General features: G+C 41.9%; 5 protein-coding genes across 5 annotated transcripts; all 5 read right to left on the bottom strand.

The window, feature by feature from the left end:
* Positions 1 to 335: 335 nt before the first annotated feature.
* Positions 336 to 1,643, bottom strand: Bfra_004884 (uncharacterized protein; the record flags this gene model as incomplete). The annotated part of the gene is made up of 2 exons (XM_037335275.1): positions 336 to 1,450; positions 1,517 to 1,643. 2 exons carry the CDS (start codon positions 1,641 to 1,643, stop codon positions 336 to 338), a joined length of 1,242 nt encoding a protein of 413 aa, XP_037192370.1.
* Positions 1,644 to 2,787: 1,144 nt separating this feature from the next.
* On the bottom strand, positions 2,788 to 3,270 carry Bfra_004885 (uncharacterized protein; the record flags this gene model as incomplete). The annotated part of the gene is made up of 1 exon (XM_037335276.1): positions 2,788 to 3,270. One exon carries the CDS (start codon positions 3,268 to 3,270, stop codon positions 2,788 to 2,790), a length of 483 nt encoding a protein of 160 aa, XP_037192371.1.
* Positions 3,271 to 4,186: 916 nt separating this feature from the next.
* Bfra_004886 (putative cytochrome p450 family protein) lies at positions 4,187 to 6,053 on the bottom strand (the record flags this gene model as incomplete). The annotated part of the gene is made up of 5 exons (XM_037335277.1): positions 4,187 to 4,866; positions 4,925 to 5,578; positions 5,630 to 5,689; positions 5,740 to 5,890; positions 5,943 to 6,053. 5 exons carry the CDS (start codon positions 6,051 to 6,053, stop codon positions 4,187 to 4,189), a joined length of 1,656 nt encoding a protein of 551 aa, XP_037192372.1.
* Positions 6,054 to 8,892: 2,839 nt separating this feature from the next.
* Positions 8,893 to 10,712, bottom strand: Bfra_004887 (putative major facilitator superfamily transporter protein; the record flags this gene model as incomplete). Its single annotated transcript, XM_037335278.1, has 5 exons — positions 8,893 to 9,244; positions 9,295 to 9,499; positions 9,551 to 9,613; positions 9,667 to 10,272; positions 10,322 to 10,712. The coding sequence occupies 5 exons, from the start codon at positions 10,710 to 10,712 to the stop codon at positions 8,893 to 8,895; spliced, it is 1,617 nt and encodes a 538-aa protein (XP_037192373.1).
* An 800-nt stretch (positions 10,713 to 11,512) lies between these two features.
* Bfra_004888 (putative fad binding domain protein) lies at positions 11,513 to 13,187 on the bottom strand (the record flags this gene model as incomplete). Its single annotated transcript, XM_037335279.1, has 4 exons — positions 11,513 to 11,781; positions 11,851 to 12,496; positions 12,545 to 13,024; positions 13,071 to 13,187. The coding sequence occupies 4 exons, from the start codon at positions 13,185 to 13,187 to the stop codon at positions 11,513 to 11,515; spliced, it is 1,512 nt and encodes a 503-aa protein (XP_037192374.1).
* Between the last annotated feature and the right edge of the window lie 1,234 nt (positions 13,188 to 14,421).

The raw sequence follows: 14,421 nt of genomic DNA on the forward strand, positions 1-14,421 counted from the left end.
GAAAGATAGAGGAATAGATAGAGGAATGAATTAGAAAATTTATATACATATTGATTGGTGGTTGATTGGTGTGTATTACTGAACTAAGTGCGTGGTTGAGAATTATGTACCTATGCGTGTATTGAATCAACGGCGAATGAATGTGTGGCTTCCTCTGCCTTGTTGTTATTCTGTTGCACGTAAGTGGTATTAGAAGATTTAAATTTTCACAGTACTGTATGCACACATGCCCCACGAAGAATTCTCGCTCAATACATGAATCTGATCATATCATGTTTCTCCCCAATTCACATTATGCAAACTCCCAAGACATCTCCCCATTCGACTTATAAACATCACTGTTCCCAACTCCCTACCACAATCCATTCATCACCCGTCTGACACCCAAACGAAGGTGCAAGTGCTACTTCTCCAAAGACGCGCTCGCTTTCTTCATCCGTGTCCCATTCTTCGTCGAGAGAGAGGTGGATGTTGTCGGTTAGTTTTTCGGGGGGTGGGGATTCTTCTTTGGGGGAGGGGGAGGGGTTTGGTGGTGTGGCTTGCAGCTCGTGAGATTTGGGTTCAGGGGTGGGGAAGCTCGCTTCTGTGGTTGGAGCTTCGAGGTATCGCTCGGGAAGTTCTGCGATTTGGAGTTCTTCCTCTGGTGGGGTATCAGAAGTTGGATCGTTGAGCTCGGTGGGCTTGCTGGATGGGTGAGGGGTGCTCTCTTTATGGGTTGGAACTTGGGATTGTGGCTGCATGAGTTCGTCTCTTTGGAGTACTCTGGTTGCGATGCTAGCTGTGAGACTTCTGAGCTTGGTGGGCTTGGCTGAAGGTTGAGAGGTATCCCTTTTCGAGAGGATTTTTGCGCGTTGTGGGGTCTTGACCTTTGTAGCAATTGGCTGGAGCTGTGTGATTTCGTGCTCTTTTTCTGCACTGTCACTTTGTTCAACGACGGGGCCTTCAATTGAGGAAACAAGAGTTGCAGGAGGTATAAGGTCGACGTTATCTATCTTGGATTGAAGCTCATATTCCTGCTTTGCTTCACCTTGATTCTGCACCTCGTCTTCCCCATCCTTTCTGCGCCACTCCTCAGGAACCTCCTCTCTCCTCAATCTCTCACTCTTCTCCCTCGCCCTCACCAGCTCTAGAACTCTCCTGCTCGCTGGAAAACTACTCGTCACCTTTTCAAAATGATCAATATCCTCCTGTCCGAGTCCCAATTCCTGCATCTTCCTCCGAATCTCAGGATGCGTGGCTGCTTCCTCATGACGACGTGCGCGCGCGAGAGTTTTACATTCCATGCAGCCGCGATCGAGAACGTAGCGAGATACTTGCACGAGCTCGTCTTTGTGGTGGGCGTAGTTCTCGCAGTCGGTTTGAGAGGTGTGGGGGAGGAGGGCTTGGGGACAGGGAATCCGGTGGAAGATGTGGGGGGTGTTGAGGGAGGGGTGGTGGGGACAGCTGTATTCTAGGTTTGGTTAGTTTGGGATGGTAGGGGGAGAGGGTGGAAAGGGGAAGGGGGAGTAAGAATAACCTTGAACAACATATATACATCGTTCTGTACTCTGTGTCTGCTTGGAACCAGACGATTTTGGCGAGCTGATTCGGTGTTGACCACCAAGGGTTTCTGGGAATGTGAATTTAGCAGTTTGTGAAGACATCATTACTATATTAATGTTGAATTCAAAAATAGAAGTCGATGTCGAGATGGAAGTAAAGTCTTGTGGGTAGTGCTTGAGAAACTTGTGCTATGTCGACGTCGAGGATGTGTTGAGAATGTGTATGAAGATCTGAATGTATGATGTAAAGTTTACTTGTAATGTTATTGCAAAGAAGCTGAGTTCGATTTATGTTTATATGCAGCATGTCTCTGTTCTGAATGCCGTAGCTTAAGATGACTAGAGGAATGTCGTACTGATACTGAATCACAAATACGGTATTCTTACAGACAGAGTCGTGGACATATTTATAGCCGTACATTTCTTATAAGATCCATTCATATTACTCTCAGAGCCGAGTCGGGAAATCGCTAATGGAATTCTGTTACACGGTTTACTTCCATACTGGAGACAAACAGGTAAGAGAAAAAGACGAGATAAAGTCAGACTCCTGTTTCCACGGGGGGAATCTTGTGTGCACAGTTGGTTAACACGATCATGGTAAAGGAGCATATCTTAATAATTGCTAGAGATCTGCTTTGATATGCTGGATACATACAATCAAGAACATGGTCTTATTTGAAATAACCACCGCATTACATTCAAGTCATCTGCATTAAGCTATGATATTGTGCACAATATGAATGCTCGCTCTAATCAACCATTCGTAACACATTCCTCAGTACTAGGAGAGACAAATTTGCGCCCTTAGATCATGGAACATTATACTCAGTTTCTCATTATCTCTCAAATTATACACTCGCTTCATCCTTTGGTCATTCTCCCATCTATCTCGGCATTTACCTCACTACATTTATACATTCGTAGGTGACTTAATTAAAAATAGCCGAGATGGAATAAATGGAGTTGAAATATCACTCTGGTGTTAAATCGAACAGAGAAAGACGGGTCTGTATTTACACCATCTTTATTTCCACGTAGAAAAAGAAGTTTTGATCATCATATACCGAATAGCGATGAAATTGAACATAACAAGAGGATCTAGAATGTAAAATCTCATCCTACAATTCCGATTCAAGTGAATTTTTTTATCCCGAAAATCACTGAGAAGAAGTAAAACCCCCCAAGAAGCCCCAATTAATACCTGATTCTACCTTCTAGCCTCCCAAACCCCTCTAATCTCCATTTACAACCTCCTAAATTTTCCCCATAAATCCTCCCAGCATTTCTTTCCCTTTTCCCTCCCACATCTCAAACTCGAATTGAACACTCCACACCCATTCCCATAATGTTCACACCCCTCTTCAATAACAACAGAAACACGTTTTCTCTCCGCAATCATCGGTTTCCTTTGTGTTGAAATTGCTCGTTGATATTCATATGTCATCATTCGTTTTTCTCTTCCGTTAGAGCTCCCATTTCTGCAAAGCGTGTATATCTCCAGGGAACTTCGGGTTTTCATTAACGAAGAAAAAGGAGTTAATGGTATTTCTACATTTTGATCGCTTCCCGTTTCCCTCCTCGGACAAATAGTCGTTTCATCATCCGTATTCGGTTTCCAATCCATCCCTGGCATATTCTCCTTACGCATCTCCATTTCCACCTCCAAACCATTCCCCCTTTCTTCGTCCTTTAACCGAAGCTCCCCGCTCGAGCCTCGCTCCTCCATCTTCAACTTCTCACCCCGCACACAAACCTCACATTTCTCTCCCCCATTCCCCAAAATCTCATACCGATACCCCGGACTCGAACAACAGCCTCCGAATCTCGCAACACAATTTTCCGTATGGATGATATTGGTCGGATGCGTAAATGGTTGCACGAAATGGGAACAGGAGTGTGTGGTAAGGAGATATATACATTTTTTGTGGTGGGTCTGGATCTGGGTTTGAATGGGGAGATGAGATGTTGAGAGAGATTGGGATTGTGATAGCGGGTGTGGGGATAGGGATGAGGATCGAGGTGTGAAGGATGGTGGGGATGGGATGGACATTTTTGGGGGATGGCGATGATTTGTTTGTTTGTTTGGGTGTTGGAGATTGCTTCGATGGGGAGATTTGGTATATACGGATAGAGGTGTAGCCCCAATTTGAAGATGCTAATCGTAGGATTACGTTACAATTTTATAGAAGATGTGAAGACTTAGTAGAAAATAGAAGGAAGAAAAGTGTGATTCATATCTCTAAGCTTGTGAATAGGTATGAAAAGGTGATGTCTGCAAAGTGGTGAATGGATTTGGGATGGAGAGTTTCCACCATTTCTGTACCTTTTTGGAATTACTGTTATATCAAATAATCAGATTTTTGATCCTGAATCAACACAAAAAGATTGTTTGGTTGGTCATTCACAAATAAATTCTGCAAGATTTGTGAATGGTGAAAGTTGCGATGATACTGAAAGACGTAAATAGTCCAGATGATAGCGACGATTTTGCTTTTAAAAGTGTGTAGAGTATTGAACTAACATTCAAGACAGACAAATTTAACAAGATATATAAATCCTGCTTTCTTTCATGATAATCACACAATATTCCAGCTCTCCTCTCCATCATCCTCTAACAACCTACCCCATACCACAATACCCAACTAGAGCCCCTCAAACACACTCTCTAGCCCATCCCTCAATCTGAACTCCGCATACGGACCCACATGCGTACTAGCCAAATGATCCATCAACTGAAACTCATTTACTCTTTCCCTTCCCCCCATATCACCCACTACCCCCTCCCCCACCTCCCCCAACCCCCCATCCCTCGGTCTCCTGAAGTCAAAACAAAAGATCATCCTCGACATCATAAGCCCCATCTCCATATACGCCATCGTTTTCCCTGGACATCCCCTCGGTCCCAAACTAAACGGTGCAAATGCCATTTTCATCTCCTCAATTTTTTCCTGCGGGCTATCTTCCGATACTATCCAACGTTCAGGTTGAAATTCAAAGGAGTTACGGAAATAGCGTTCATTATGTTGTACAGCATAGACTGCACATCCGATATCATAGCCCGCAGGAACAAGTTCACCATCGATAGTGATACCTCCGGGACGAACTTCCCGCCAGAGTGCGGAGCCGAGGGGTGGACTCATGCGGAGAGCTTCTTCAATGCAGGCGCGTAGATATTTGAGGGAGGTGATTTCTGGGCCGCTGTGAATTTCGGAGAGAGATGAGAAGGTAGATCGGATTTCTGTGGCGACTTTTTCGTAACATTTTGGGTATCGAGAGAGGTAGAAGAGAAGTGCGGAGAGAGTCGTCGAGGATGTATCAGAACCTATTTGTGTGAGTAGAAAACATATCTGGCGATTCTGGAAATGTAAAAATATACCCACCAGCAGCAAGTAAAAATCCACTCTCAGTAAATAATTCCGAAACCGTCATTGTTTCAATATCTTCATGCTTACCATTATTCGAATACTGCGCATCGAAAATGAAGGCAAACAAATCTTTCTTTGAATTCTTATCTTCCTTCAGCCTATCTGCCACCAATTTACTCACCGTAGAGTAATATCTCATAACCGCCGTATGAACTTTCCGGTAGAAAAACCTTTCGATTCTTATTTTTTGAAAAGCTTGACATTGGAGTAAAACACCCCCTCTCGTTGATATACCTGCAACCATTCCAGAAAGAAAATGGTTATCAGAAGATGTTTGTAAGTTGAATGATTGTCCAAAGCCAAATTCTCCCATGACGTCTAAAGACATATGTTTAAAGCTAGTACCCATATTGATAGGTGTCGACCATCTATCTTGACTTTCGCTTTTGATAGATGCCTTAGCTAGATTTTTAATCAAGAGATTAACAGTACTGATCATTGTTGGCTCGAAAGCTAGCAAAGATGGAATAGAGAAACCTTTTGAGAGAACCCTTCTTTTGTGTTTATGGACTGAGAAATCCACTGCATTGTGGACGTTATGTACACCTGGTGTGGTGACTAGAGCAGCATATCCTTTTGATTTTTGAACATTTTTCGATGAGTAAATCTCTGAACATCATGAATTAGAAAACGGTTATTCATAAATAAAAAGAGAAGTACCTTGAAGAGCTTCAGCCGAATTAAAAACCAACTTATTGGGGCCCAAGCGAACTACACTCCCTGGAAAATATCTCAGCAGCTGCTAAGGTTAATTTAACCGATCTTCTCACCATATTTATCATGAGCTTGCAATGTTCTAATTTGAAGAGTTCCTCTCAAACTATGATAAGCAGAATACAAATCTGTGATCTTTGCCCATCTTGGGCCGGGATACTTTGCAAATGGATGGAAAGTGATACGATAAATTGCAGTGAGAAAGAGCTGTGGAACTCGTTAGCTATTGAAAAACGGGAACTGTTTGGATAAGAATAACCTTGAGAAAGAATGTAGAGAAGATGATTTGTAAAATTACAAGATAGGAAGGGATGCCCGCAAAGGACTCGAATGTCGACATTTCTTCGGTAAACCTTTCACTCAATCCCATGTTTGTAATACAAGAGGTTGCTGAAGTTGACACAGAGATCTGGCTATCTCGATCATCTTATAGAGATAATTTTACCATGTAGATGATTGTTATCCAACATTCGGAATGAACAGCTGGAGACAGAGTAGTAAGCTTTTAGTATAGACCATGAAGTCCATCAGCAGATTAGCAACATTAGTCCAATGAAGAGTTGTTGTATGTTGTCTACCCCATAACAATTATATGGGTAAGAGCTCACGTTTGTCAGACGCTAAAATGAAGAAGCCAACAGTTGGTGATGACACGGATCAAGACACCCTATGAAATCTTGATACCGATTGAGGCGATTAGTGAACATGCCACCTGGGTAGGATAGTATAATGCCAAAAACTCGTAATTTCAGTCCAATGAAGAAGCAGGGAAAGAATTCAATCTATCACCGTAAGTAGTATGCCACATATCAACCGAATGACTTACATTCCACAACATTTCTTCCAAACATTTTATTCCCTCACACCCCTTACTGATGACCAAATCTAAATGTGAGATTCCAATCACTGAAATCTAATCAGCATCTTAGCTTTAAATACTCAGATTGGATCTAGGAGATGAGAGGTCCATCATTACGAGCATTAGCCCAACGCTATCTGTACATTGAAATATTGATAAGAGTGAAGAGGCAACAGGCAAGAGGCAAGAACCAGTAGATAACACAATACCTATTTGTCCAAAAAGAAAACGATCGAGAAGAACACCAGTGAAGGATCTGACAGCTCCGTTCATATTCCCACCACCAAATCCACAAACTCCAAATAACACAAGTATCCTCCGCAACAAAAGATATTCATCCACATCTCCAATCATCTAACCATCCAATCATTTACCCATACTTTTAATCTCAATGCACCAAATCACCAGCGTCTAAACTTCCAGAAACTCCCAATCAAAACGCCTCTTCTTACCTTCCTCAATATCAACTACATGAGCCCGCGCCGGTACCGTCAAAACATCCCCAACTCACAATAAAACATCTCAAACCGAGGAATCTCCTGCAGATAAAAATTAGCACCCTCATACCCCGTTTCTCCACGCATCGACCTTCCTTCCATCCCCTTATCTAGCCGTCCCAATATATCCTTTACAAACTCATCCCATTCCATCCCACCTAACTAAAACCTCTCTACCCCAACTCCTAACATTCACATGTGGCCTCTCTGCCACCTTCCCAAACCCCCTTGCAAACCACTTCGTAGAAAAAGACAAAGAAGCCAGTGGGCGCAATGTAATAAGACACCCGGATATAGTATACATACTACATTCAGTATCAGCGAGTATGATGAGTGTGACAGCTTTCCAGGTTTCATCACTTTCGTAAGAAGATGAAAGGATGCGTGTGAAAGCTATGAAGCGTAGTAGAGAAGTGATGAGGCCACTGTGATGATTTGATTTGTGAATTTGTGGGGAATATATCGAAGCGAATCTCAAGGATTTCGAAACGATCAACAAGACTCACAAGCTCCCAGTAAGAAAAGTGAGAAAAAGAACAACTTTCCTCTTTCTCGAAACATGACGTTTCCAGACCGTCGAGATAGGCAGAAAAAGTAACATCACATCTGTAAAAATGCTCGGCACACTCGCCCATGTGATATAGAATCGTCGGTCGATATACATACCATTTGCCCGTGAATTCACCACCGATTCCCATGTATAGCTGATCGGTGCACACTGCCAAATCACCACCGCTATATTAGTTATCGTGTTACCGATCACAACTGCCCTTGTGATATGAAATATAATACGGGCTTTCTTCGATTGGAAAATACTGAGATACATTGAGAGGATAGCTAGTTTAGGGAATGCAGACGCCAGTTGATAGTTGATGGGAAGAATAATAGTCTGTTTTTTACGTTGTAGCTCAGTACTTCCGGTGAAGTGATAGCAGCGATATCATGACCCACGCCACCATATTTGACAAGTTCTTATGATAGGTGCTTAGTAGATGTCTATTATATATCGACTAGCAATTGCGCCTCACGTATGGAACATATGTACATCCCAATGCAGAATGCGAATTGAATAAGAACAAGGAAATCCCCCCATCCTAACATATATTTGAGATTTCGAGCCCACAAATGAAGAGTTATAAAAAAGGTATTCAAAATGATTAGGATGATTGAGTGTTGATGAGTCGATACCAAATATATGCATCCTTGTAATTTTGGGGAACTAATATAGACTGACGACTTTCGGAGATCATAACCACTAGGTCCAATGATAAAAAAAGGAGGTAGATCAATCGCCACGCGAAAGATTGAACTTCTTGAATAAAATTGTAGTATGAGAATTACTTTTATCAAAATGCGATGTCATTGAAACAGGAAATCTTGCACGTTCAATACGCCATCTTTATAGTTTCCTCGAGAGACCCAGGAATACCGCCACAAAGATTCGGACGACGGATATCCCGTCATCTCATCTCACATTATTTCCATTTTCAAGCGAATGCGATTATGTTACACTTGTAGGGCTGGAGTTCAGCAATCAGGTCTAATGGTTCATCAAGGGTGTATTGTTGAAGAAAGAGTAATCGGAACTGGAATGTGCACATATTACAGTATGGCTTGTAGTGATGACAGACGGCCGAATTCCGCCTATCATTTGCACATTCCACTAGAAAGGCGACACAGCATATAAGATCAGGAAATTCATCACAAGTCCAAACTCGGTTGCACGCACTTCCTAACTGATCATCAAAATTTAATGCAAAACAACGTAGAATCATCCAAACTCATTATATACAATATCGAATCGATCCGTTTAATCCTCTCCACTTCATCTCCATTTCCACATTCATTGATCATTAACCATTATTATTTCCCGTAGCCACACCCCAGAAATACGCACACCACGAACCCAAAACCAATATCACCAAGGCCCCAATACAATACTTTGAAATCTTACGATTTCTCGGTCCGTTCTCATTATGAAATTTTTCCTTTCGCTCATTAATCAAATCACCATTGGCGATTCTCTGTTTGCGCGTCCATTGCAAGATGCGGAAGTCAACGCAATAATAGGCGAGTCCAATCATGATCAGTGCCATGAATGCCGATGCTGCGGAAAGAGCAACGTAGAGAATCGTAACTTTGTTGTAAGAATTGTTATCTGCGTCTTGGATTACTCCGGCAACGATACCGACGATGATGCTCATGCTGTTTTCATATTAGAAGAGTGTAGGTGGGTTGAGAGAAAGGGGACTTACGCGTTGTTCATGGTTATTTTAAGAGCGTATGCGGATCCGAAAACTCCTTGATGCCACATTGATGTTCTGATACTATCGATGATCAAAGTTGGACCGAAACAGTATGCAAAAGCGTAAATGCCGAATGCAGCATCTGTACCCTTGATTGAAGGAGCCCAGTTCACAATAGACATTGATATTAAACAAGCAAAACCAGTGATGGCAACTACAATATGTTAGCAGAAGATTTGTGTAAAAAGTAGATGGTGTCACTCACAGAGGGTAATTCTATTTCCCCATACATCAACGAATATTCCAATCAGAGGAACAAAGAAGAACCCTAAAATGATCAGTATGGTCTTGCTAGATTTCTCAATGTTGTAGGATACTTACCGCCGTATTGAATAGCTGATGTATACCATCCAGCTTGTATAGATGATACACCCAATCTTTGCTCAGCCATTTCTGTAGCATTACTAGTAAAGAGACCAGCAGTCGATGTTTCAAACAATGAAAATGCCAAAATGACCCAGAACGTCCAAGGTAATTCAAGAACTTTGCGTAACTCAAATCTCTTGTTGCCTTCTGTAAGTTTCTCGCCAGTAGCTGGATCAGATGTAGAAGGAAACTTTTTATTGGCGAAGCGAGTAAAGATGTAAAAGCCAAGGGTCATCAAATTGCAAAAGACATTCATGCCTACTGAAACCCAATAGACATTTGCAAAGTTTCCGGTGTTCTTTGAGATGATGTTTGCGGATGATTTACCAACAAATGCACCAATTTTTCCAATTCCCAACTCAAGCGCAAGAGTCGAAGCAAATCCATGATTGGGAGCGAACCATGAAGAGAAAACTTTGTATTGTGCAACTTGAGTAGCAATATCTCCAAAAGCTTGAACGATTGTACCACCAATCATGAATTGATAATTTCTAGTCTGAGCAGCTCCGGCAATGAGAATTGATCCAATTGTGAAGATTATGTTGCCATAAAAGATTGCGCCTAGATATAGTGAGTAAACGGAGAAGAACTGAAAGTTTAATATTCTTACCTGCTCCTCCTACTCTATCCGTAACAATACCACTAACCATCATTAAAGCCGTTACCATAAAGTCTTGACTGGCACTCAATAAAGCATATTGTTTGTTATCAATATTCATCTCCTTCTTGATTGTTGATTTCATTGCACCTGTAATTCCTGAACTCCAATGAGAACCAAAACCAATCATCGACACTAGGATGACTGAAGCAAGCTTCCATTGCCAAGGTATATCATTCCCATTGGATTGTCCATCATTATTGGCGATATCTGATCGATGTTCCTCGTTATCGCTTGAAGAAACCGCTGATACAAAGGCTTCATCTTTCTCCTTAGTATCGTGTTCCATTGATGGCGTTTTCGATGTCGAATAGACAGTCTCAACTATCTGGTTATTTGACATAGCCGAAGTTTATCCTCGAACTTCGAGGTAAGGCTGAAAAGATAGGGAACGAGTAGTTCGTGAAGTGGGTCAATGTAAAATCGAGAAACTTCCTCATATTTGAGTTTATCTGATCTTCTTTATAGAGTTTCAATGCAATGGTTCTTTATTTTCTATGACCAACGTGAATACGACTTCGGCCCACTAAACGTTGATGATCCGATACAAATTATCGTTGGGAAAATTGAAAGTTGGGAAAAAGTTCCCGCAATGTCTGCTTGGCACATCAGAATTTTTATCAGATGGTTCGAACAACAAGGATTTATATCTGATAAGAAGTCTTAGCCCGAGAATGGAGCTACTATTTGTACTTATTCCCCCGATAACGTGGGTTCCCCACTTGGAGCGGTGTTCAATGAAATCACCGAAAGAGGAATAATCTCGGTACCGAGCAGGTTGTAATAGAATCTGTAAATTGTTCAAGTACGGAGTACGTAGCTGAGCGCTGGCTCGCAGATTGAGTTCCTGAATAATCAGGGAGCCAAGTCTCTGGAACGGTTTGTGAGATTCTCAATATTGTATAGAGCCCCTCTTTTCATAAGCTGGTACCCTGTCTCAAGCCTGTCAACTCTACTGAAATCCAGCTATGACCTTGCAACCGACAAGAAATCAAAGAAAGTGATAGCAAGGATTATCACGTGGAAAACACATGATGAGAACCACAGATTGTGTTGCTCAAAAAGTAATGGGAGCAACCACATTTCATGTTATTTAACGAAAAAAGCTTGCATGAATTGCCACCCGCAGGTCTTGGAAGTATCTCAATAAACTTTGAAGTATCCCGGTTGCAGCCGCACGAACACACCATCTGGATCATATTTCTTTGAGATCTCGATCAATCTCTCATGATTCTCTTTCCCATAGCTCGGAAATACATCCTGTTGAAGCGCAGCGTAATTTTGGTACAAAAATCTATGCCAAAGATTTCGCTCTTTTGCCAAAGTAGTGGATCGTGCAACGCAATTTTCTGCAAACGCTATAATTCGTGTATCATCTGTGATGTCGGTCCATTGAATCGCAATATTGATTACTAGAGGTTGTCAGACGGCGGTGAGATTAGACATAGTACTGTGCGGAAACTTCCGAATTGTTTACTCACGAATCAAAGGACCATCTTCTTTGGCTATACCTAGAGCATTGCCACCATTCTTGCTGAAGTGCGAAATCATTGGTTCGGAGATTGGTTGGAAGACCAATGCAGGCAATAAATTTGTAGCATTCCTGACGTTTTGAAGTTCTTGATCAAATATCTTGGATATTTCATTTATTAAATCAGCATCATTCAATATGGTCAATGTCCAATATGATTCCCTAAGTCCAGAAGGTTGCGATTCTTCTGTTCCATTGATCAACGACGTAAGAGTCGCAATCCTCAAGTCAGCAGATATAGCGGGTATCTCAGTAAAATTTTCGAAAATAGGAGGGTTGATGACTGGTTTCCCATAGTCCAATGTGAAACTGACGAGTGGTGATTCTATCAAAGGTACGTAGACATATACCAGAAAAACTGCAGCAAATGGATCAGAAGCGTGATTGATATTGAGGTTGACCAATGCCTCAATCGCATTGGGAAGTTCTGTTGCATTTGAAGTTGTCGTTCCGCCCCACATATCACCTTGCTCGAATGAAGCCAGATCAAATCTTGTAACAATGCCAAAATTATTCCCACCTCCTCTCATAGCCCAATACAAATCTGGGTACGATGCTCGATTAACATCGCGAATAGAGCCATTGGCAAGAACGACCTAATGAACCATAAGTTTACAGACGTGAAAGAACGAGAGGAATTATACTTGGTAGTTGTTAACATTATCGCAAGCGAAACCATACCGCCCAGAGTGGAAAGATATTCCACCCCCAAGTGTTAGACCCCCAACTCCAATCCCAACTACTCTACCACCTATAACTCCAATTTTTGCTGCGTCCATTACCGGATAAAGATTGGACCACAGTGTACCTGCTCCAACAGAAACTTCTGTTTTGTCGCTCGAGATATTGATTTGGTCAAGATTGCTTAAATCTATCACGACAGCATTCTCAATATTTGATGCGCCCGAGAAACATGCATGCCCACCACTCTTGACGGCAAATTGGCAACCTTGAGATTTGAGTACTTGTATGGTCGTAGAGACATCTTCCGCAGATATAGGCGTCACTCGACATTCAGGGTGTACTTCAGCTTGTTGTAGCGACCAATATAATTGCTCAGATTCATATATAGTACTACCAGGGAACGATACCCGGCCTTTGAGAATCCGAGAGAGAAATTGACACTGAAGAGTTAAGTATGGCCAATCATGCTTTCTATGACAGACTTACAGCGGTGTAGCATTTTGAAATTGAATGTAATTGCCCAAGGTACTCGCCTCTCAGGTCGAAGCCAAAACAACAAGATGTCCACAATATAACGGTAAAAAGGAAAAATGATGAGAACATGTTAACAAGTTGATGAGAGCTTAGAATGTCGATAATCTAAGAGGAAGAGAAGATATAGAGAGCCTGAAATGGCTTGATGCTAACACTAGTACATATCTGGAAGGTAGTGCAGCATGGTGAACAGTGAGACAAGAATATCCTAACCTACGACCGAATGGTAGATACCCTGTGGCATGAGACAATCGATTGGTTCCAGCTTGCATCCAAATTAGTGGTTTATTTCGTTGATCAATCCTGCGAGAAGCGCGTCATTCGTTAGCATACGGTTAACCATTGCTCACACTTTTCCATTTTATCCTTGTCTTCATCCTAGAAGGCTCGATCATAGATAAAGCGTGTACCAAGCATTTGGTCGGCGTTCATTGGTGAAAACCCCTCGTTATTCTTTGGCGGCAAGATGTCATCTTCTCGTTCCATTCTATTTTACCCCACACTTTCCCTCTAGTGTCTACACGTTTACTCTCATGCACACGTTGTATACATTGCAGCCGATCCGAAATTGTCTCACGAAAATCCCGAATACCGAAGCCTAAATAGCTGTTTACTGTTTACTGTCAACTTTGTATTTGGACTTCGACGATGCTTAATAACCGTCGAGTTGAATTTGAAAATTGAAACTATTTCAATGCTGTATTTGCAAATTTGCATTCGGACATTCAAAGTATATATGATTGTCGAATGTGAATTGTGATATCTGTGTTTGGTTTTCGGCTTTTGATTCCTAGCAGTGAGATATTGAGCGCCTCGTGAATTTCGATAAACTTGTTCGTGTAAAATGCTCTTGAGATGGAATTCCGGATCGTATAGTTGTGGAAAGACTGTCTCACTTCTGGGATATGTCTGTATGGATCAATAAATTCGACTTCACTACCAATACCTTTAGCCCATTTACTATGTCTCTTCCCAACTGAGCCATAGTGATGATCTGATAGCCACAGTCATCACCACCTCCTCCGTAATGTCTGTGACCAGTCTTTGAGTTCTATGTGTATTTGAGTCTTTCACAATGAGGTTAATGCACGCATAGAAAGAACCCAATATGGAAGTCTTGCCTGACCATGACCAGGTGAATATTCTTAGTGGCAATCGTGCTTTTGGCTGGATTGGTCGACCGTCGTGTTCATGGTTTGATTGGAGTAATCTCGAAAAGAGCAAGACGGGGGTGGTACATTTCTCTTTACACCACTTGAGACGTGAGAATATAATTTTCTTCCGAGAGGACCTTTACCTAATG

This window comes from Botrytis fragariae (genome assembly GCF_013461495.1).
Source record: "Botrytis fragariae strain BVB16 chromosome Unknown tig00000054, whole genome shotgun sequence".
Lineage (NCBI taxonomy): Eukaryota > Fungi > Ascomycota > Leotiomycetes > Helotiales > Sclerotiniaceae > Botrytis > Botrytis fragariae.